We start from the raw sequence: 25117 nt of genomic DNA on the forward strand, positions 1-25117 counted from the left end.
ACAGTATCGTTTTTGATACTTTGGCTATAAAATAGTTTTCGATAAAAATTTTCCTTTTTTCCTTTTTTTTTAATAAAAATTTACCGCGTTTACCTATAAATGCCACACATCAAATTCCAGCAAACTTCATTCGGACGAAAAATAAAAATTATTTAATGAAAATTTCTGACCTCATCCTCCCAAACTTTTTTGTTAACAAAAATAGAAATCAATACATTTTTCACAAAGCCGCACTATCGCACGCTTCTGAAAAAATTACACACTTCATTGTAATTCTGGCTGCGTGTACGATACGAGATCGATAAAAAAACGACTCCTGAAAGTGAGAACCTCCTTGCTATTCAGCCGGCGACTCTTTGTCATTGAAAAAGAATGCCAGCCGTATTTATGCAATCTTCGACGATAAAAAGGGATAAAATATGGTAAGTACTGTTTTCTTTATGTGAATTTTTATAGCGATGTTAAGGGCGGATGTTACATTTTTCTATGACGTTACGAAGGACTTTTTTATTCTTCAATAGTTGTTGCATGCTTTAGTCTAATGTCAATGTTTATAATGTAACAAGACCAACAAAAATAATATTAATTGTGTGTAATATAATCATAAGTAAAATAAATTTATATATGACTGAATGACTGAATTTTGTTAATTAAATATAAAATAAGTAGCTCTTTTTTAAACTAATATATTCAGTACTAATGAATTCTTGATTTAATATAAAAATATCAGATAGTTACGTCTTTTTTTTTTTGGAATACTTAAAAGTATTTCTGTGTGTGCCATCATACCCTTCAAATATTTTCACGCATAATAAAAAAAATCATAAAAAATCCAATAATTTTCATCGTTGCGCACTCATCACAATTCCCAAGTGTAATAGCACAAGGAGTTCCAAGCGACCATTATAACAAAGCGTTGGTACTTGAAATATCAAAAGAGGCAAAAGAGCGTAACATAGAATTTACATTTAATGAAGCAGCGTTAAGTGCGGTCTGCACAGGCCAGCAATACTGTAGAAATTTGCATTTTTATGGAAATCTCTATGTATCGTCCGGTGTATGCGTCGAACGAAACAATATTTTAGTTTTCAATACATTTCCCCGGAACGTTTTTTTGGAAGAAACGAGAATACATACATATAATCGCGTCTGCATCTCTTGCGGGGTAGACTGGGTCTGGAAGAGACTGAAAAGCCGCGTTTAGCTGTATGGATTAATGATGGAACTTGGATGGATTGATGGATGATGGATGGATGAAAAATTTTGAATTGTGTGTCTTTGAACACTGTTTATCCCGTAACAGTATGACGAATGGACTAATTTGATACCACTGTTGATAACATTCATTAATCAAAACATAAACTTACTTTATCAAATTCCATACCGAGGTGGGCTTAAATTAAATTAAATAATTCTGTTAGCATTACTAATTTCAGGATTGTTCACGTAACATGCATTGATGTATCGTTTATTAAATTATTTTATTTAGTTAGGATACAATGGTGTAGAGGTCCAGATGAAGATCTATAAATAATTCCAACAAATTATTTATAGAATTATAATGACTAGTAATCTATGAAATGATACTATAGTATTTATATTTTTGCTTTGTGATAGTAATCCGGTGGATAGTTATTATAAAAAAATGAAAACGCGAATCGTTTAAATTATAAATATTTGCAAGCAACCTGTGAAAATTTGAATCTCAATTGTAAGTATTATCAAATCCATACACAAATATAGCCTATCAGTCTTTTCAAAACTGTTGGCTCTGCTTATCCAGCAAGAGATATAGACGTGACTATATTTATGTATGTATAGATATGAACACCTTCGTGTGAAAGATAAGATTTAAAAGCATACAACTAAACTTTTATTTTTTTTTACTCGACTACGGCGAAGAAAAACTTAGTATGTGTTCATCTCATTTCTCATAACTTCAAAACTGGTTTAAACAATATCTAGATATCCTTATCTATTCTACATATAACCAGCCAAAATCCTGATAACTTAATCATAGAATGATAAAGGGTACTATTTTCTAAATGTTAAAGAAATCTTTGAACCTCTCCGGCATTTCTTTAGTTTTCTTAAAAACTTTTATTTCTTATCGAAATCACTCAAATTCCAAGTTGAGTAAATTATTTTGCGTATATTTGTACATTAACAAATTAGTCCCTGAAGGTTTCAACGGGCGTCTTATTATTCTGCTCGCTTATCCCCAGTGTCCCGGGTTATTTGCAACGTGTCCCCACATGTCCCCACCTGCCCCGGCTAATTGCCCGGTGCGCTAACAGGATTTAAGTTTGAATCTGGTTAGGTAACGCTTAACGAATTCAGTCTCCCTTAGTTAGCGTCCCACATGCAAGCTTTATACTCTTGTTTGATTGTACTCGTAGTAATAGATTTAAATTTAGAAACAGTGTTCCAATTTGATAATTTCAAATACTGGTTTTTAAACGTGAAAAAAAGTTCTTTTGACTTAGTTTGTGATCGTAAAGCACTGCACTGCACTCTTGAGATCGCCGCGATGATGATGATGGTTTGAATACTCTATTCTTCTCCTCCTTTCACGAAAGATACCTACATATGTATATATGTCCACAAAAATTATTTATTTATAACTTTATTGCACAAAACAAAAGTGTGCAAAAGGCGGACGTAATGCCGTTTGGCATTCTCTACCAGTCAACCCGCTGTCCAAACAAAAAAAAAACTTTAAGTTGGTGGAGCGATAAAGTGCACATGCATACTGAAAAAAAATACATATATTACAAAAAAAATGCATAAATAATATTTATATAGGAATACTATAAAAACATCCATAAAATTCAAAAGTTAACCGCACTTATGGTTTGCTTATGAACTCGACCTATTCAATTAGCAGGTGTATTACCCATAATCATAACACAACTCATCAGCCATAGCCGGTGTCAGTGAATACCTAATGGTTCGAGACAACTGCATTATCTGCGCTCACTGCTCTTGATCGCATCTCACGTAGGACACTGCATCTACTTAGGTAGGCTGCACCATTTTTACTTTAGCTTTACAGTAAAAATTAAAATGAAAATTATTTTGGTAAGCCATTAACCCTGTTACGCCTGTCAAATTTTATGAAATAATTTACCGAATTTATATAAATAACAGCCATTGTACCACTAAAACAACATTGTTAACATTATGTTATTTAATCTAGAAACCATACTTAATAGATTTTATGGTAAATCCCTCTCAAATAATAAGAACTATACATAGGTTGGAAAAGACATTTTTACTATTATTTGTTTAAAAAAATTTGGATTATATTTAAAGAATTTATGATTATAATAATAGAGAATTTTTATTCTGCTACAATCACTTGTATGACACAACTCTGCAAGACATTAATATTTTTATAAATCGGAGTACATTCGAATACCAGGAGACTGAAATAATTCCGGCGATATACCTACAATGATCCGAAAATCCAAGCGTGTGACGTGTGGCGGAATGGATTACAAGCGGTCAACGGATAATTTGAGAGACGATCGTGATATCCGGACACAATCCCTGATATCCCACAAAATTATACGAGTAACGCGGATGTCGTGTGGTCCCCGGCACTTTAGAATATGACTATTAAATATGTTCCCATATTTATATCGTAAGAGGTGACTTAGGCTAATTCTAGACTTCTAATCTTGTGATTCTTCTTGTAGGCCTAACCCATAGGTTAGGTGATGGGCTCTTTCTACTCTGCAAGGGACATAGACGTAAATATATTTATGTATTTTATACGGATGAACCGGTTGCTGAGTCGCTCAATAACTACCCAGTGATCATTGATATGCTCATTGACTAGCGAATGTGAAATTAAATTAGAAATGTCCTATTCATCGCGTACATTGATTAGTGCTCCAATTACAGATTCAATTAATGGTGTCGAATCAATTGATTTGCTGAAATGAATTAATTCATTGAGTTATTATTTATAACTAAAGTACTACAAAAATAAAGCTTTGCAGTTTACCAAAATGTGAGAAAACTTTAGATACGAGAGAATTTTTCTAAGTAACAGTAAACTTTAATATTGATACTGGAAAAGACTATCAACGAAACCGTTGATATATTCTATTATATCATCACATTCATATAAAATTAACATTAGAGTGAATTTTGATTTAATGAGCTATAGAATACATGTATTACGTAAAATAGCACAATTTATAATATCGTTCATTTTGAACTTAAAAATGGTAAGGACTTTCTTTAACTCCACTTTATCTACTATTTCTTAGTTCAACGGTTGGCGAGAAAGGTACAAATTATTGTTACTTATGCCGTCAACTTGGGACCGCTTTAAAATTTTATCTAAACTGTCACCTCCGGAATACACAATTTAAGTTTGCACGTAAAATCTTCCTTTCCTAGTGAAAAATTCACCGCTGCTATAACGTTATATAACCTTAAGTTTGATGAAGTCACGTAGAGCCACTTATTTTTAAGCTAACTAGTTTATTTATTACGACATTTTGTAAGGAAACTCTTTAGTAATAATGGTCTGCTTTCGAACTGAAGTAGTTTTTCAAATAAAATAATAACGAGTTACCCCGTTCGTTGCCTTTTCGGCAGAATTGCATAAGACCACTTAGTTCAGTTGTTGTAAGAGAGAGAGAGCGAGAGGAGTAAAGTAAAAAGGCACAAACTGGATCAAAAATTTTAATGCCTTATCTATACTAATATTATAAAGCTGAAGAGTTTATTTGTTTGTTTGAACGCGCTAATCTGAGGAACTACTGGTTCGAATTGAAAAATTATTTTTGCGTTGAATAGACCTAGACCTAGACTATAAAACATCACGCTGCAACTATAAGGAGCAACGATATAATGGAATATGTGAAAAAACGGGGAAAATAATTCATGCTTGAGGGCTTTAATGATGCCCAAAATAACTAATCCACGCGGACGAAGTCGCGGGCACAGCTAGTAGTAGGTACGTTTTTCCTTTAGTAAGTCCTCAAATTCATCATATGAGAAACTCATTGGGAATATACTGGTTTCAATTATTTATTTAATAAATTAATTGTAGGTAGTTTGATAAAAATATACAGCTATGTGCAGTACAATTCATGTATATCTATAAGTATTCAGAATACTTATTTAAATAAATATTACTTACCTAAAACATTTTCACTCACGAACAAAGTAGATTGTATTAAATTAATACGAAAACATAATACAAAGAAAACAGTCAAAGCGGAGATTTTAGTTCATATTAAGTTTATCCAAAGTTCGCGAGCTTATTGTTTCGTTACTGCAGAAGGAAAATTGAATTCTTACAATCCACAAGATTACGCCCCGCTGCCGTATCAGTTGAATTGTGACCGCTTGCTCGGCTTCTACGATTCTTTACAACAAAGTGAGGATTATAGAACTTTTATTCTGGAGAAAATTAAATATGAATTGAGTACGGAGTAAATGAAGTTGCGGAGGAAGTGTATTATGTAGTTTTATGTTGTAGAGGAAACAATGTTTCTAGCGGAGAGTATGTAACTGAGTAGCTTTGTCAGAAATTAATAGTGTTAATTTACACAAATATTTGCTTGTAGAAATATATCCGGAGTATATGACTGCAATGATTCTCAACGAATGAAAGAAGTAAAAGAAATACAAAATGAGTTCAAATTCAAATTTTTATTTGCATAATATGAGTACAACAAGGTCTTAAATTTATATGTATACCAGATCTTCATATTTACCCTTTCGGATGTTGCAAACATTTATTATGTATTAGTAGCCATACATATACATAGTTTCTAAATAAATGTTACATGTAATGTCCTAGTATATGCATCGGAGTTTCAGATACCTCTGCAAGAAGCCTATGGTTAAGCTCAGTCTTTTGTCGTATTTAAGTATCTAATTTTTCGCCACTGGGTCAGTGGTCAGAAGTAACATTGTGTACTCCCAATAATGCACGAAATCGAATAATCACTGTACAAAATACAGCCCAAATATTTCCAACGTACTTAGTATACGTAGGAACGAAACGTATAAAATGAAGTCTGAATTTCAGTGCAGCAACCAAGCGTGCAATAGCCTAGGCTACGTATCTTAGCCGCTTTCCCTGGAGCCTGTAAGATTCCACGTATTTGATTTTCTTGGGGAATTCCGCCCAATTGCCATAAAATGTAACCGCAAGACTTCAAAGTTGCAGCTTATCTGACGAGCTTTGCGGGAAAGTTAGAGTAATTTCTATTTTGATATGGGGAAGCTTTCAGCTCCTAGTTGGATAAAAGTGTTTTATCCGATCTCCTTTCCATAATTTATAGTGAAAGTTGGCGCGATGTGTTGGTATGTATAAATTTTCTTTCTCTTTTTTTAAATAATGATAAATTTTGTTACCTGTATAATTTAAGTTACCCCGGGTGATACAACCGATTTACCCTAGGCATTTTATATAAAACTTTACTATTACTAACCTAATTCAAAAAAATAAAATCTATCTACCTACATATGTATATATGCATCCACATTCATAACTCTCTTCATGTATGTATATACATGAAGAGAGTTATGAATGTGGATGAAGCGAAGGAAGTGTGCAGAGATGGCAAGTGGAAAGAGGTAGTCTCTGCCTACCCCTCCGGGAGAGAGGCGTGATTTTATGTATTTATGTATGTATACATACATAAACTCACGCTTTTTGCCGGAGGGCAGAGACTAAATACATAGGTTCTTAAATGTTATTAATATTTCAAATGTTTAAAAAAAACTATTATAACCAGATAAGTATATAAAACGTAATGAAGTTTGTAATGTTCGTCCTCAAATAACCGAGTGAAAATGAGCTCTGGTAAACTGGCTTTGCTTATCTTACGCTAAACTGTAGACTCGTACTACTTAAATGTAGATCATTTACAGTAAAATACTATAACAATTATGCAGACTTATCTCACAAGTATTGAAATTTTATCTTTTATTATTCCATAGTATTTTGCTCATTCACTATGTAGATAGGTATTTAATTAAAAATTTAAAACAGTCGCTTATAAAAATGATAAAATAAAGATATCAATAATTGTTGAGAGTGTTTATGTACAATGGTATAAAATCCTGACCTTGCTATGGTATTGTTTCATATGAATATAAGTATAGTGACGTTTGTACTGTTGACTCTAAATTATAAATAGTAAAAAAGCTTTTATTAAATTTTGCATAAATATATTAAAAAATAATATTTAGCGTCTTAGATCAGTCTCAACATAATTTAATTTCATATTAATATCACGGCCCATAAGTTCCGCTTCCAATTTCCTCCGAGACTGATTACGTACTGGTTAATTAATTAAACGAAATAATTTATTCCACAATTGCTATACACTTGATTTTACGATGTTATGGCTTATAAGTAAAGAAGATAATTTTATACACATACTTCATTGCAAATTAATTTTAAGGTAACCTAGGAGAAATCGTTTTTAATGCTAAGGTCGCCTTTTACTGAAATGTTTTTTTTTTAATTTAAACAAGAAATAACAGAGCAATCTGTCTTTTCTTGAGGTGCAATAAAAGGCTTATGTGAAATTTTTGTAAAAATCAACCGAACCGCAGTCTCTTTTTCTTTTTTAAAATACTCTTTTTCATAATTCATTTCTCATTTATCCTGATGTTCAATCAACTGGTACGCTGCGATGTAAGAATACAATAAAAAAATATATGTATCTGTAATATATAATATATGATACTCTAGAAGTTTAAAGTCCATTATTAACCGTTACACTAGACCTAGTAGTATGTATTTTTGCTTAGTCAACCTGCTTTCATTCATTCACTTCGCATAACCAAACCTCCCTCTTCTATCTTCCACACATAGAAAATGTCGTCATTAAATAAATTTTTAATCTTGTATCGAAAGACACTTCATTTATTGGTGTTATTTCATTAGCATTGTTTCTTTCTTATTGGTCCCACAATCCAAATTGTACGAGGGTTGGCGTCAAAGGGACCCGTGTATCGCGCCGTAAATTGCCTACAATAAAATCGCAACATTGTGTTCCTATAGGGTAACTAGAAGCGGTTAATACATTTTGTGCGGTCTCTTTCACTCTCGTTCTAGCAGCTGTTGCCTTCGAGACCTGGCTGCTTATTTACACGCTGTCAGATTATTTTACGAAACACTTGTGCAATACTTACATTAATTTTTATGAAGAAGTTGAAAAGAAATCGATTGATGTGGGGTACAAAAAAAATTTACCATTACCCAGTTCTAAAATATTGTGCATGCGAAAGTAAGTTTGTGTGTTAACTCTTTACAGTTAAGCACTGAAACGATGTCCATTAAATTTTGCGTACCTATCGTGAAGTATGTAAGAGGACATTTTCACGCGAGCGAAGCCACAGGCGAAAGCTAGTTCGATATAATTGACTTACATGGCAACATGGACTAAACACAAACATAAAATTTAGGTAAGAGTGAAATAAAGAAGCGGCAATTTATTCCTAACTCAAAAAAGACTAAAACTAATGACACATCTAGCAAAATTAAAGGGCCATGACGTGCCCCGCTGAATAAGCAAAAGGGAAATAAGGGAGGGTCAAGTAATTAATGCTTACGTTTAATTGTATCTGAAATTGGTACAGACACACCCTCCGAGACGTTAGACAAGACGCGACGAAAAATGATTAATTCAAAATAATATTATTTTTATGTTTCTCCTCTTGGATTTCACGGGTCTATACACCCCGGATTTTTGAGAGGCTTGCGTGGCGATATAAATCCAACACGTATAGGCCCTTTGGAGAAGTTGATGTTATGTTGTTCTCCTGCCAAAACCCGTTCCCGGGCATATCAATAGACGAGATGTCCTTGAACAGGCAGGAGGTGTATCTATTACAAAATAAGGAAAAGGATGATGGGTTATGGAGTTGACGTTTGGATGGATTTAAACTGGGCTATTGCTGGAGAAGTTCGGACACCTGCCATAATCATGGATACGTGACTATTATGTGGCAGGTGGTGACTCACCACTCACTAAATGGGCCCCTCAAATCAGTCACCATAATTGGCAACAAAGGGGCAACATCGGCGTGGGTGGCTAAGGACGTCGAGAGGTGAGACTGCGGGGCGTGAAATCGTGGTGATCCAGTCAGGCACCCCCGGCGTTATGACATTTTACACTTCCATCCTTCGAGCGTATAGCTCTCACGACTCCGCTCTGACCGGCCGGTTAAGGCAAGCTTCAGGTAGGGGTCCTGTCCCTCATCGGTTTCCACTCCGACCTTGGCGAAGGAAGATCGGAGGCGAGGAACAGGGGCCTCCCCTGGGAGCACTCAGGTCTGTGGGGTCGCTACTCCCCAACAGCTCGCCACAAGCTGCCCTGCGGGGACTGATTGCACTGGGAAGGTGACTCAGGAGGCGATGGGGTAGTCACGTCCATATCTCTTGCGGGATAGACACTTTCCTTTATCTATTGTTTTCCTTTACAAAAAAAAAAAAAGAAAAAAAAAACATTGTCTATCATTATTCATTTCGCCATTTAAAACAGTCACATTATACCCACAGCAGTAAAATGCAAGAACAATTATATCCATTATTTAAATGCTGCATGTGAGTCATAGGTCAGCTGGCGATGACAGAATGAAGTCAGCTGTTATACCATACAAATATTTTGTGCAAACCCATGTCACTCAGAGTGGCCAAAAAAATATTTGTACAATGAAAATGATGTGAACTTTTTAATCCTACACTGTTTTTCAGCCAAGTTTATTTAATAGCTTTTGTGGTATGTTTATAAACTGACTTATAACATAGGTAAGTACATACGTGCATTTATCGCGTTTATACCCTGGACAGGGCCAAAATTCAACAAAAAAAAGACTAAGGCTATTCGAATTGAAAATGTAATTACTTGATGATAGATTGAGGTGAAAGATTTCTAGCTTATTTCATAAATAAAAAATCCCATATTTACTTACTGGATATCAAGAGAAATCACTTCATCAAAATATGTGTATTAAAAATTAACTTTTTAGTTACTTTGGGCAAAATGCGTCCACAAATAATAATTATCCAACTTGAGCTTCCATCAGGTAAAACGTTGAAAGTGAAAATCTATTTCTGGGCTGGTATTAATCCCGGTTGCGACGGTTGAAGATATGTCAATAAGTGAAGTTTTCAAATAAAAGGACTTCTCTCCGATCTGATCTGATCACCACAATATTGAAACAGAGAAACCCCAGTGACCTTAATGTACAGGTTTCCCCACGAGATTTTTCCTTACCGTACGACTATCGGTTATCAGTCACAGAAATGAACGTAACTTAGTAAATAATTTTTACTACATAAAAAGTGATTGAATACTCTTTTTTGAGCTATAACAATCCAATAACCGATGTTCACCAAACTATTTTTTCAAAATGCTATAAGAGCGAATTACTCCCACATCAGAACAAAAACACTATTTTTTTCTGCGTGAAAGAGAGCGTTTAGACTCAGTTGTGCAATAAAGGAGGGTGTGTGAGGCTGAATCCAGGAAACTAGCCCCGGGGGCTTTAGATTGATGACCCAATGCCCTCAGGTGATCTGAGGATAAATTGCCACGCCGTAGATGTTACGTTTTTGCTTTATGACCCCTGTTTAAGAAATTATATTTAGCTAGCTTATTGTTGCGTTTTCAGGGCTGTGTCTGAAAAGGGAGACAACTTTTTAATGGGAGTTTCTGTTGTACGTATTTGTCTTGCTCTTTTTACATCTCTTGGTAGAATTATCTATTAATCTTAACGCCAAATGTTTTATTATTTGAGCGGGCCTTATCACCATTATCATGTTAATCTTTTATAAACCCAGTCTCATATGCCTATTTTCAATCTTAATATAAATATATATGTATTTCTAAATTGGCGCCAATCTCTAAGTGAAATTCAGACGTCTTCAATTATTGGATCCCTTTTGCGTAGGCACTCTTATCCATCCAGATTATATTTGAAAAGAGGACTCACATGTGCAGAGGTATGCGTAAAGGTTTTATGATTAAAGAATACTCGAGAAGCAACGTGCATTCAAGTAAACGAGGGAGCTCGTTAAAATTGTTAAAATACCGTGAAATGTATCTCGAGTCGGACACTTGCGAACCCTAACGATGAGACTTATCGGTGTATTCTACTTAGGCTCTATTTATTTGCCTCCCATATTAAGTACGGTTGCTGGATGTAGCTTTACAGTTTTTTGAGATAATTAGCTCTAATATCCCGTTAGGAGTAAAGACGTACATTAGATGAGTACTTACGCATGTTATTGTTTTTGTTTTGATAATACGGTTTTGAAAAAAACAAGAATAATGTGAGCATTTAAAAGCAAGGATATTTATGAAAATGAAGACTGAAACTCATCCTGAAAGTATTAGCTTCTTTTTAATTATTTTATAAATAATATTGTATGATTGTTGCTTTAGAGGCAGATAAAACTGCTTTAAAATTATAAAATAAACAAGACTAGAAAATACGGCTTTTAAGCAAGATCAACGTAGCAGAGACATGTGTTTATGTTACTTATAGAAGTTGAGGAAGTAAAAGTTTAGTTTTGAGTTAAACCTTTATACGATAATAAACATTGACTGGAAGAAATGACAATAGGAATAAGTCCGCCATTGTATTTATTATTTATTCTAGTTACTGTTTTGTATTATATTATTTTATTGTGCAATAAACAGTTTAAAAACAAACGATTAGGAAGAAAATCATTATGAACCATATAATTGAAACTTCGTTGATTATACTAATAAATATTATATTTATTTATTCTAATTAAGCTTTATTTTATAAATCAAACTGTTAACAAGGTGTATTAAAAATAATTTCTTTTTTGAAGGAAAGGCACTAATTTAAAGGTGCAAAGTGTACACGTTCTTTATCAGTTTTATATTTTTCTAATACTTTCCACAGGGATTTTGCATCTTAGAAGTCGGTTCAGTGAACTCAGAAATGGAATGTGGTTAAAGATGATTTTAAAAGGTATATGTTTAAAATTGCTGAAAATAAATCGAAAGTTATTCAACCCCCACGAGGTAAAGTAGAAGAAAATTTATACTAAATATCGATATCCTGTATTCCGAATATTTGTTGTACTCCGCCATTACTTAAGCCACCCAGTTATATTTATTTGCATTACGAGTACCTTTATAATTTATGCTTCTCGTATAAACCAACGAACAGTATTTAATTTTCTACACGCATAATTTCATACAAAACTTTAAGTAATTTTAGCTATTTTCCTACAACTTTGGGTAACATATCAGGGATTCTTCTCAAGTATAAAAGACGACACGGAACAAAGTACAGACGTGAACAGAATTTTCTTTAGCACGTTTTACAATTTGTTACATCGCTTAAATTGTAATAAACCTGCAGGGTAACACTTTTGTTGACGATTACTCTTATCACCATAATGTGAATCACATTTAAAAATGATCTTAAATGTTGTTAATTTTAGAGTTGCTTATCCGGTGGCTATGTGTACGCTTTAATACGTTTTTCCATCAGAGGATTTCCATGAGCTTTATAGAAAGAGGTGTACTGTGAATCCCAGTAGGTTCGTTTTCTATTTACCTTAAGAGATCCCGTCATTATTCTTTAAGCAATGCTTACGATACGACGCTCGACGGGCATATTGACAATGCCTCTGTGAACTTGAATTAACATTGTTCAGTAGGTGTGGTATTTTGTGGCATTGTAAAAATTATCTTTCCATGGGAAGTACTTTTCATTGAAAAACAATACAAGGATTCTTGTTTTAGGCAATGAGTATTTTGTCATTGCATCGGAAACTCTCCATCATAAACACCTAAACGTAGCTCTAGAGTCTTGTGACTATTAGTTCTATCTACGCCGTAAATGAAGATAAATAAATATATAAACGTGAAATATTTAAGTTTATTTAACTTTTCATACTAATTTAAAACGAAGTTTATATTATTTTAATTACATTCCGAGGCAATTACTGGCCAGTACTTTGATAATAAGAGTTCCTACTTTTTATTTCATTTTATACCAATACAATGACATTGCAAGTACAGTCACCAAGATAGATGTGTAAGCAATTAAAAGCAGTTCCGGCCTCGGACTATTAAACACAGACGTCCCTTTATTTCCCGACTAGACGGCGCGAATTAATTGTTAAGTCGTACTCATTATTGCATATTTCATTGTAAGGCAATTACATTGTATTCCAATGGCAATATATTTGTTTGAATTTTTCATATCTTCATATAAATAATGTGATGATTGCTACTGTTCATTTTTAATTATTTATAAACCATTTTTTCTTACCTGACTTTGACAAACTTTCAGTTAAAATATACTAGAACTATTTTATCTGAAATGTCTGGTGAAATATTTAGAAAAATAAATGTGCAAGTTTATTTCAAATCCATCTGGCGGCTATATTAAATCTCCAGACTTTGCGAGTCCTCATGTACCTTTTTCTCACTTTTCTGCTATTCAAGCAACATTTTACGAGTGGATATATCAATTTGTCCTAAAAAAAGTCTTCTAAAATGCGATCCAAACAAACTGAAAGCGCAATTTATCAGAGTAACGAGGTTTCTCGAATCTCCTTTAGGTGACACTCGGTTCATTTATTTTTTCTTCTTATCCATTTTAGCCCGATCACATGTAGGTTATTACTCTTCTCCTTTAAAACCGTTATCGGTGCCCTGTCTTGGTGCGAAAAAGTACTATTTGTCAAGTCGGAATCTTGGAAGAAAGTGTTGGACTGGGACATATTTGATTGTATGTATGGCTTTTACGCTACTTCAGAAACCAAAAAGGTTAGTTTTTCTTTATAAGAATCGTACAAAATAATTGTAGTGAATTCTCCTGGGGAATCTATTGCAATATTTTAAACACTGTGAACTCGAGTAACATGGGAAAAGTATTTTTTCGGGAAAAAAGATAATTTATAAAGATTTATGAAAAAAAAAATAACGTTTGCATGTTAAATAGGTTAATATGAAAACTCATTTTCACTTTTATTTTACTCATAATCACGAAGTAAAGAATAATCTAAGTAACATGAATCGGTACCTAATATTGGGATTAATATATTCTGTGATGACCAATTTGTATACGTGTATTTTATCTACGTAATTGTGTATAATTTATAACATAACAAGCAATTATGTAGTATTAATTTAATTATGGATTCAGGATTTTATTTGCTTTGAGACACGCTTCTCCGAAAAGAAAACGGATCAGAAAAGCGTTAATTTAAACCGGAGTTAGACTTCTTCAAAAAAGGTATTAAACTTCCAATCGTACTTAAATATTTATTCATGCAAGTTAAGGAATCTCAACTTAGCTGAAAGGATTCGGACGAAATTATAATAATCTCTCAAAAGAACCTGCGGAATTGAAAGTATGGATCAGATGGTATTAGCATTTATATTCGGCTTTGAGGTAGGACTTACTTATCACTGCTTAGCATACACTTTGCTACTATTTTGTCCAAGTTACTGAGTTTTGTACTGGCTTTAATGTTGCCCTGTTTAATTTATGTAAATTGTTCCGTTCAAGGGGAACTTATTTTCGATAGTTACGAGCCCTATCTTGTCTCTGCTATCAATATATAATTGTTTTCTTAACACAACAATTTACTAATAAAAATATTAGTAAATCGTTGTGTTAAGAAAAAAATTTAATAATAAATAAAAATTTATTAGAATAAATAAAAATTTATTTAAACAGATATTGCTTTAGACTTATTAGTACAGTATACAAGAGTAGACAAAATAATATAGTAAATAAAATATACTTCACGTTAATAGATTTATTCGAATAATTTAATATAAACAAGTATTGGTAACAAGAGATTACAACAAACAACGTATAACTTCAGATTATCGTGATACTTTCCTCCGCGGATCGTGAGCAAACTGCTGAAATCCCTTTATCTGTGCGGGCGATAAATTTTACTTGTTAATTAACAATAAATAATTGCCTCCTCTTTTTTAGGCAGAACGTTATAATGATAATTTATCGGACAAACCGTAAGAGACATGATTTTTATCATATAACAGATTGCTTATAATATATTTACAATAACATCAATTTAATTAAGTCAATAAAATGCTACATTCGATAAGTATAAGTAAAGGAAAAAATAATATTTCAAAAGAAAGAAACCTCCACCCACCCGGCTTTGGTGCTAAAACAATAAATGTTAGCCCATAAAACAGCGTTTACTGTCCAATGGCTGTCGTCTAAGTCTCTTCATACAATATTTATGCGGTTCCCAAGCTAGGACGCTGGTTATTTTATCACTATTATTTATTTATCGGCACCTACGTGGAGAAAGTCGTTCTCTTTGGACGCTCGTTGTTTAACGTATCGTGTGGTCAGGTTTCAGGAAAATGGAGATTTACCTTTGAATATCTAAAATCTCTTTTTCATTCATCTTATACTTACTTATAATTGTCACTTATACTTTCCGTGAAAATATTTGAGTTAGATATATTTGGCCGCCTGTCTGACGTAGAGATCTTGTTGCACTTGGTTGCATCTTACAACTTCCACAGGAATGAGATGGAGTATTCTTAAGTGCCGGCAACATAAAGCAGTTGATGTAACTGTAATTATTTTCTGGTCATAAATGACCAGGTTAGAATGGTTCTGGTGAAACCTATGAACGGTCAAAGAAAAGAAATAGATTTAAATGGGTTACTTAGATTGCGATTAGAGGTTTATATCAAAAAGAAAATAATCACTAGTAACCTATGTACATGTGTGAAGAGAGTTATGAATGTGGATGAAGCGAAGGAAGTATGCAGAGATCGTGCAAGTGGAAAGATGTAGTCTCTGCATACATCATCACGCCTCTCTCCCGGTACCCCTCCGGGAGAGGCGTGATCTTATGAATGTATGTATGTAACCTATGTACTTGTAGTAGGAGTAGTAACTAGATTACTAATGATAATTTTCTTTTTGATATAAACCTCATAAAATGAACGAGTAAAAACCTTCGCTCGCTACTATTCGAAACTTTGCATAAGCGGCTTTAAATCAAACTTTATGACGCCGGGATTGCATTATACTGTACAATGAGATGAATTGGCTGGTAAAATAACTTGAAATTAATATGTTTTTATTTTAAGTGTTATAAGCAAAATTTGTGGTATTAGACTTTGCTCCTGTTGGGTTTTATAATGATAACCTTTTTTGCCAAAAAAAATTACAGTTATTTTACATAGCAGTCTTTGAAGTAGAAGTCGCTGTATAATAAATTATTCAGATTGAATTCTTTCTGTTTAGACTTCAGAAAGAAAAACAATTTGTTTTTAAATCTAAGAGTCTTTTGTTTTATGCTCACTGGCCAAGTATAAAGCAGTTATAACTTAGACAAATGGACCATAACAACGTTGAAGTTAGCGATCTTATAATAGCAATTAATTTTTCGGTTGAACAAGTCAGTTATTTTCTGATTTTTTCTTAAACTTTATTTTCAAGAATGGTGATTATAACCACAAAAAAAATCACGCCCTCATTCCCGGTGGGGTATTCAAATAAAAATGCAACCTGTTACTGGTTTTTTATCTGTACAAGAGATGCATGCGGGTTATTTACAGGAACCGCTTAAAGACTAAAAGTAAAATAATGCTATTTTTAGATTAGACTTTTTTTCCATCTGTCGGTATATTTGAAAGCGCTCTCTTATAAAAAGTCACGAAAATTTGACACTGTTCTAAGAGTTATTCATAATCTATTATAAAACTTGCACGTTTATAAATATTGAACCTGTGAAGATAAAAAATAAAGATGCCGTGTGTTTGAGTAAACGTGAAACGATAAATCCTACCAATTTTCTCGCGAAAAATCCTCTTTTAGTGAACCCAAAAACCACATAAAGAACCTGCATGTCAAATTTGAAAGAGATCTTGCGATTTTGCCTGTGAATTTATGTAAATCATTCAGTCACTCAATGTCCTCTTTTAAAAAACTGCCTATATAATGGGTAATTATTAAATGGTTGGTTTATTTCAATTACAAAATAAAATACAGACTACCATCAAAAACCCAGTGAAAACAATGGACTTTTTCACGCATTCCCGTCAAGTCTACAGATCAAAAAAACATTTTAGAGAAAAAAAATAACAAAGAATAATGGGATGACCGCGGACAAGCCGTAAATATGTTGGTATAACGTTTTGTGAATAATTTAGGGGCGCGGGCCTAAGCAAACAATGCCTTCCTTGCTCATATTCGCTCATGCACGTCACACCCTAACTTATCGCATGTATGTACACTGCTGAAATGTATAGCGCGGTAACTGAAATATGTACAACTACTTAATAATCATATTCACGTTATAATATTCTGGGCTAGCCATTGGTGCCAGCCTGTTTCTCTCTTATTGTGGTAATGTGAGGTCAATATGGGATGTTAATTGGGAAACTCCGAATATCGTATATCAAAATCACCTATATACTAAATTAATTTTTTTTACGTAAAAACGGACAAGTTTTTAATAGGAAATCAAATGTATATTGTGTAAGTTAAGTGAGAGCAATAAACAAGTTTTTATTGTCCAAACATACATGCAGACACTGATAAATATACCTACAAAGATTTCCCTTTCTTTTTTATCTTTTACCACTTTTTATAGGTTTAACGAAGAAGGAAAAATTTTAAATATTCGTTATTCGCGAACGCAGTTTGAGTGTCTAATTTAAATTTCCTCTTAATTATCTTTATAAGTACATAATTATAATATTTGAACAAGACTAAACCACGCCTTAAGCATTATAAATGAGTCAATTAAATAAAAATTACGTAAAAAAAACAAATTTGTTATTTCATTTCTACATTTATTTTTCAAATAAAACTTTTCTTTTTACCGTTTCATTGACCTAAAATTTGTGTCCGGCATTCCGTAAGTCGATAAAAACTAAGTATAAAAAGGTCTCACAAATGTTTACCCCGAACATTACCCAAACATTTAAGATGGGGTAACAACTGAAAGGTACCAGACAAGGCCTGATAGTGGGCCTTTGGGTGTGCCTTTCGCTTCAAGAACAATATTATTTGCATTCTTATAAGGGTTGCCTTCCAATAACTATTATCTGTAAGATAGGATGCGCCTGTTTCACTTTAAATAAGATAAAACTTTTACTGTTTTTAAAATAAACTCAGCCAGCGTAAAACGAAATTTCGGGATATTCTCTCTTATTCCTCCTTTTTTCCATTCCAAGAAAGATACCTAATATTAGCTTCCTACACCCATTAGTTGGGCTAAACGTTGCCTATCAAACACGCGATGATTGCAATTACTTTCACTGTCGCACTAATACTCGTTTGGATACTCTAAAGTATTTAAGATTTTATACAACCAAAATCTGCAAAATTGTAACTAGACAATTCTTGCCTCTTAGTTCCCTGCGCGTCTAGAAACTGAGAATACAACAAAACGTAGCAACAAAATGCTGAAACTTGGCGCGTACGTGTTGCCGCCATATCGTTTTGTCGACTGGTGTTTTGGGTGAACGTGGTTACGAAATTCTGCGAAATTCGCACAGCAGCGGAACAGCCAATGAGCACAAGTGATTTTAGTGATGCTAAACGTGAAGTCAAAAAGTTATAGTTCTTATAGTTAATAAATCAAGACTGCTTCTTGGCATAATGGCTTGACCCTGAACTTCTGAACATGTTGACACAGGAGTACAGCCAATGAGCACAAGTAATTTTAGTGATGCTTAACGTGAAATCAAAAATTTGAAGTCCTTATAGTAAATAATTCAAGACTGCATCTTGGCATAATCGCCTGAAGACTGCATCTTGGCATAATCGCCTGAAATTGTTAACGTCGTGATTTGATTTATTTTCAAGCCAAAGGTTATAATATTGTAAGATTTATCTTAATCTTAGATGTTGATAAAAGAATTTGAAAATACCTTAAGCATCGCTGAGTGTACACCCAAAATTACTTTTTAACTTAACCAATCTGTTTGTTTCGTCTGAATATTATTTATAGTTTGGTTGCGATCCAATTAATAAATAATGTACGGTTTTTTTTATTTTATTATATTTTTATAGAGTGGTTTAATCAACAGAATTGAAATAAAATTCAAAATATTCGTTTCGGAGGTTGTTATTTCATAAAAACCTAACGATGCGATATGAAAACGAGTCATCGACACCAGAATCGTGATTCGATTTAGCCAGCAGCACTATGCAGGAATCTTGGGCTCACGTATGTTTTTGCTTTGTCCGTTTCCTGGTAAATTAGTGATCCAAACTATGTTTACGTTACTGAAACTGGGACGTGCGGGAAATTTCCTTTTACCATTTGTAAAGCTTTGATAAATGTCTATGCGGTGCGGGTATTTTTTCTAATTGTTCAGATTTTCGACATTGTGGTTTTATACACTGTTATATTCTTCTGTATGCGAGCAATTTATTTTATCGGGAACTTGTTTTTTTTATAATAATCCCATTTACTTTTTTACTAAATAATAGTTGGTTTGTTGATACCTATATTGTGGCCAGTTGCTTTTTGATACGTGGAAAGCTCTATTGAGTGTGACGACTGTAGGTAATATTTACTCACATGAACAAGAAATTTTATATAACCAAATGTAAAAAATATAATTGGGTTCATATGTTTGAAGAGAATTTTATAAAAACTGATATTTTTTTTACCCTATATTTTCAGTGAATGTAAATTCATTAAAATCTTAAATTAAGGTCAGATCGATTGATCTAACTTGACCTTGGCTTACTTTTCGTGTTACTGCGCTTTGTGATCAGAAAATTGTTTGTTTTGCTATTTTATGATAAATCTTTTACTATTAGTTAGTTTACAATAACACTAGTATAAATTAAAAATAACTTATATTAAACATAAAAAGGTAGGTATCAAAAAAACTTAAAGTTAAATTTATATTAGGGTTGATTATATACAGCTATTCTCCGCGAAATTGGAGTTGTTTGTTGACAAATTGAAGTATCTCAAAAACTATTAAACTGATTTTGATGTCCCACGAACGTAAAAGTTATATTGACAAAACCTTCATTCTCTAAATATCATTTAAATAAGGCTGACGGTTGGAAAGTTATCACGTTACAAATATACAAACATGTGTTTTCACCCTAAGTTGATTGGCAGAATAAAATTCTAGTAGGTACTTAAAGCAAATTTATAAGGTTCGTTCATATTAAATCAATACTTTCGTATGTATTTTCAAGTACTTATTATAAAGAAAATATGTTTTATTTATGTACTTTTATTTGGAGTGGTTATAAATTTGGACCAAGCTTAGACTAGACCTTTACAGGGAGTAAGACAATTTGTTTCTGGAATCTTCTCGATCGTGAAGTAAATAGTGTAGTATGTTATATGAAAAATGGAAGTTTGATTTTCAAGCCACAGGGGATTGATTAAAAAGCATAATTTAAATTATTGAGTACAGCAGATTTTACATTTATATATCAGTCTGATTTAATTATTTAAAATTATAATATTATTACTAGCTTTTACCCGCAGCATCATCCGCGTGAATTTAGCGCCACCTACATGCACGAATTGCGCCACCTTCAAGAGAAAACAGGTTTTTCGGATATATCCTGGGAACTATAGTTATTACCGAGATAAAAACGACTACTCTAATACTCTTAAATTATACATATGTACGCGAAATTTCAAGAACATTAGTTCAGTAGATAACGCGTGTAGGGATAACAAACAAATAAACTGACATTCCCATTTTTAATATTAGTTTTGATTCGTACGTTTTACTAATCGTGGGTTGAATATTTGCCATACATAAACAGAATACAGTGAAATAGTGAAAATGACGCAAACGTGAGCGCTGTCCGTCATACATAACGAATTTTAATCTGTACCTTAGTCTCACATAAAGGAAACATAAGCCATCGTAACTTCGGCTCGGTCACCTATCTAAGAGGCTATAAAATTCTTCCTTCTCGACGTTACCAAACCAGGGTCATAAATATGTATAGTGGGAATCAAGCATGCGTCGCGTATAAAACGCCGCCGAAAATGCGATCTCACGGGAGCGAAGTCGGCACAAGTGTGTATAGTACATGACATGAGTCACTAGATGTGCTATTTTTATCTTTATTAGTAATGTAATTGTTTTCCTCTATATGATTCATTCATTCGTTAATATTATCATGTCTATATCCCTTGCGGGGTAGACAGAGCCAGCAGTTTACATGATGTTACTAGAATACCCCCGGAGCCTTCCTGGAGCCGTGAGCAGATACCCGCGTTATTTCAACATATTGTGTTTATTTGCGTATAAGCAGGAATTTCGAAAAATCATAACTTATTACTTGTCCATTAAGTTATACGTATACTAAAAGTACTACAAATAAAAAAAATAATGACGGCTTATGATTACAGCTTCTCTGTTTTTAAAAAGTATGGGAATTCGTTTTATAGTTTTAGCTGTATATTGATAGCTTGGTTAATCATAGTTTCTTCATACACAGATTCTATAATTGACATGACATAATTTAAAAAAAATAGTCTCTTCTAGAATATTTTCATCTGTGCATCGCCGACTCGCACTCGGTTTATTTGCCCCTATTTGCATAGAAACGTTTTTTGTGGCCGTCCTTGTTTGTATAGTGGATAGAGGCTTTGGAGCTCGCTGAAAACTTGAGCATGCGTCGTCTCCTACAGATTTGTTTGAATTGAATGTAGCGCAGTTTCGCTAAGACGAAACCTAAATAAGGATTTTCACGCGCATGTAAAATAAATTTTGTTTGCAAGTTTGATAATGAGAATGTTCATGTGGGAAATAGCAATTATAAAAGGTATACCCAGGGCTTCGCTCCAGAGAGGTGAGTATGCAACCGGGACTAAAGCCAGGAGGAAGAAGAATTAGCAATAATAAAATGTGTTTAGGATATATAACTGCTCCACTGCCCGCGCAGATTGTGAATAGTCAGAAAGCCTATAGCCCGATGAGGTTCTCGGTATGATTCCTTAAATTTGGAATTTATATGACCCACTATTTCTTTAATTTGAATCTACAATATAAACAAAAATGTAGTAAAAAGCAGCGAAAAAATAAAATTCAAAGCGTAATTAAATATGATACTATAAATTTTTAATTAAAATGTCGTACACTCACAGTTAACAACGCTGCTTCGTACGTGTCACCGAACTCTTTTGTTGAAACAAAATTTGCATATTCATTTTCAAGTATTTTTCGACAGCTTTAGCTCTACTTTATAGAATTATCAATATGCCTTCTTGTAACTTTAAGAACAAATGTCTAACTACGTTGCCATTGTTGACCCCCGAAGCAAGGAGCAGGCCAAAGAAAACCTTACTTGAAGTCGCAAAGGGCTTGATAAAAAAAGTTAAGTAAAAACGCCAAGATGAGAGAGAGTCTTATAAAAATACGAACACAAAATCTTTCAATCTGATTTCGCTTCAAAATAACTTCATCACCGCGGCTTGGTAGTTCTTTCAAAAGTTTACTGCGTCTCTAGAGAGCTAGACGTCTACTTGTCTGGATTGTACAAATTTCAAAAATAGCAAATCTGAATTAAAATCAATATCAAAATATTTATTAAAAAACTTGACCTTCTTAAACGAATTTAAGAATTTCATATTATTTTAATTAGGTAGATTTATTATAAGTATAGTTAAGAAATTGTAATAATCTACATTTTGTTAACTTTATTCAGAAATCATGCAGTTTTATTTTCTTATACATATCTGTATTTGACGATCTGGCTAGGTTGTAAATCAAACGTAAGCCAAAGTCAGACGAAAATCTTAATACTTTATTAAGTTAAATTTTTTGGAAAGATGATAACGAGAAAAGGTCAATAAACTGCGAGAATAAAAATGAAAAAAAAAACAGCTTAATTTTATACTTTTTAAGCAATAGGTACGATTCTATTCCGTACAGCCATTTAAAATTACACAAAGTCTCAAAAATTAGCTCGAGATTTAATAAGGCGTGTTCCACCAATGTAATTTTGTTTACAATGTTTAATTGCACGTCGTGACGGTCACGGCATCCCTTTCTTTATCCCGGTATTTGTACTGTAATCCCTTGAAAATTAATTACCAAGCACCAAGCCCTTAGATATACCTACCTATTGTAAAGATTTCACTCGACCTTAGCAAGCTTAAGCAATATTTACTTGCAACATGATGTAAAATTACTGTTACAAATAAACTGTCTTTTATTTTTTAAATCCACTTCGGTCGGATTCATTGGTACATAAATAACTTTAAATATTTATTTGATGGTATTAAATCCTGATTTTAACGAAGGATTACCATCAAATAAATATTTAAAGTTATTTATGTACTAATGAATACAACACTAATAATAACATTAATTTTAATATTAAACACATTATTTACCTTAAGCTGTTTATATGCTTTGTATAAATACGTAAGTTTAGCACCTATATAGATAATCAAAATTAATTCATCAACATAATTTCACATTTAGGTATAATGTAAAAATTTTATTTTTCCCTTTTACATTACAGAATAGGATATACAAAAATATGAATATAATATGCATACACACATTTAAAACTTTATCAAGACGTAAGGTAAACATGTCTGGAACAGTTGTTTTCTCAAATCAAAGTATAATGAAGAGGGGTTGCCCGCAAAGAAAATACAAATTACCCTGAGGCAAATGAGATCCGCAGACTGACATTAGACTTGCTAACAGTGGCAAATTAACGTTTACCTACCGCGAACAAGAAATTGAAATGTTCTATCATAAGATGGGTACAGACTAGAAGCATTTGAGGTAAGAGAGAAATGATTTTTGTTAATTTTTTATTGGCAACATTTGTTTGGCGTATAATTGGCAATATTAGTTAAATTTTAAATGACCTAATGGAGAATGAAGCCGTTTTCAAGAATAACTGAACTGTAACGTCCTATCCATTGCACCACAGAGTTATTTTTAAAACCTGACTGCTATTTGCACAATTTGAAAGGGAACAGCTCCCTTCTCCTTCTAACACAGGTTAGAAGAAGTTAGAGTAGAAGAAAATATTTTTGGACAATGTGTGTAATTTTTTACAGTTCTGATGTACAGGAAAGAACTGAGACTCTGTTCAGTTATACTAAATTAATTCTTTTTACTCTTTCATTTCTGTCATGTATATACTTTATGTACGTCACCATCAAATCTGTTAAAACAACACATCACATTTACCTTTGTGGAGTACAACATTCGTATTATTATATGATTATATATATTCGTATTATATGCCGTGTGGTTCCCGGCATTAATACAAAAAAGAATAGGACCACTCCATCTCGTTCCCATGGATGTCGTAAAAGGCGACTAAGGGATAGGCTTATAAACTTGGGATTCTTCTTTTAGGCGATGGGCTAGCAACCCGTCACTATTTGAATCTCAATTCTATCATTAAGCCAAACAGCTGAACGTGGCCTATCAGTCTTTTCAAGACTGTTGGCTCTGTCTACCCCGTAAGGGATAAAGACGTGATCATATGTATGTATGTATGTATTATTTATGAAGATAACAATGATGATTTATCCTCGGATACTTCCGAAAATTCTGTATTACGAGTATCTTAGTCTTGTCATGTACATTGTGCGTTACACTGTACAGTGGATGTCAAGTGTGCGAGCACCGTAAAGGCGGGCCGTGCTTCCGACAAAATATCGTATATCCGCTCTATTCGTATTCCTTTTCACGTCACTTTAAGAAAATATTGCAGATTTTCCTGATGCAATTTGAGCTTTTGTTATTGACCTGATGCTATTTGTGATAATGTTGTGTGAATTTCGTAAACGTAACATAGGTACATTTTAGTATTTAAAATAACAGTTTTTTTAATCAATTTCTCCAAAATATTCTGAATATCTATTAAATTTCGAAATTGTTTAAACAAATAACTATGCTTATAACAAACGCATGATCAGTTAAGTTAAAAGAAAAATTATCTGTGTCTAAAGTATATTGGAAAAATGTAAAATTTTCCATCACTTTCCCATAGATGTCGTAAAAGGCTATTAAGGCGCAGAAAAATAATTGTATGTGCCAGCTGCTTCCCTTCCCGTGCAGATTGCAGAAGTAAATCAAGGGAAAAACGGATTGAA

The 25117-nt window shown here is 33.1% G+C and overlaps 1 protein-coding gene across 1 annotated transcript in view; it reads left to right on the top strand.

Moving 5' to 3' along the window:
* Positions 1-8989: 8989 nt before the first annotated feature.
* LOC106143237 (uncharacterized) overlaps positions 8990-25117 on the top strand; it is an 88948-nt gene continuing 72820 nt past the window's right edge. The window contains exons 1-2 of the mRNA XM_013345261.2: positions 8990-9096; positions 9185-9388. Of these exons, the coding sequence (XP_013200715.2) occupies positions 8990-9096; positions 9185-9388 (311 nt within the window). The remainder of the gene's footprint in view (positions 9097-9184; positions 9389-25117) is intronic.

The sequence above is a fragment of the Amyelois transitella genome, chromosome 9 (assembly GCF_032362555.1).
Source record: "Amyelois transitella isolate CPQ chromosome 9, ilAmyTran1.1, whole genome shotgun sequence".
NCBI classification, from domain to species: Eukaryota; Metazoa; Arthropoda; class Insecta; order Lepidoptera; family Pyralidae; genus Amyelois; species Amyelois transitella.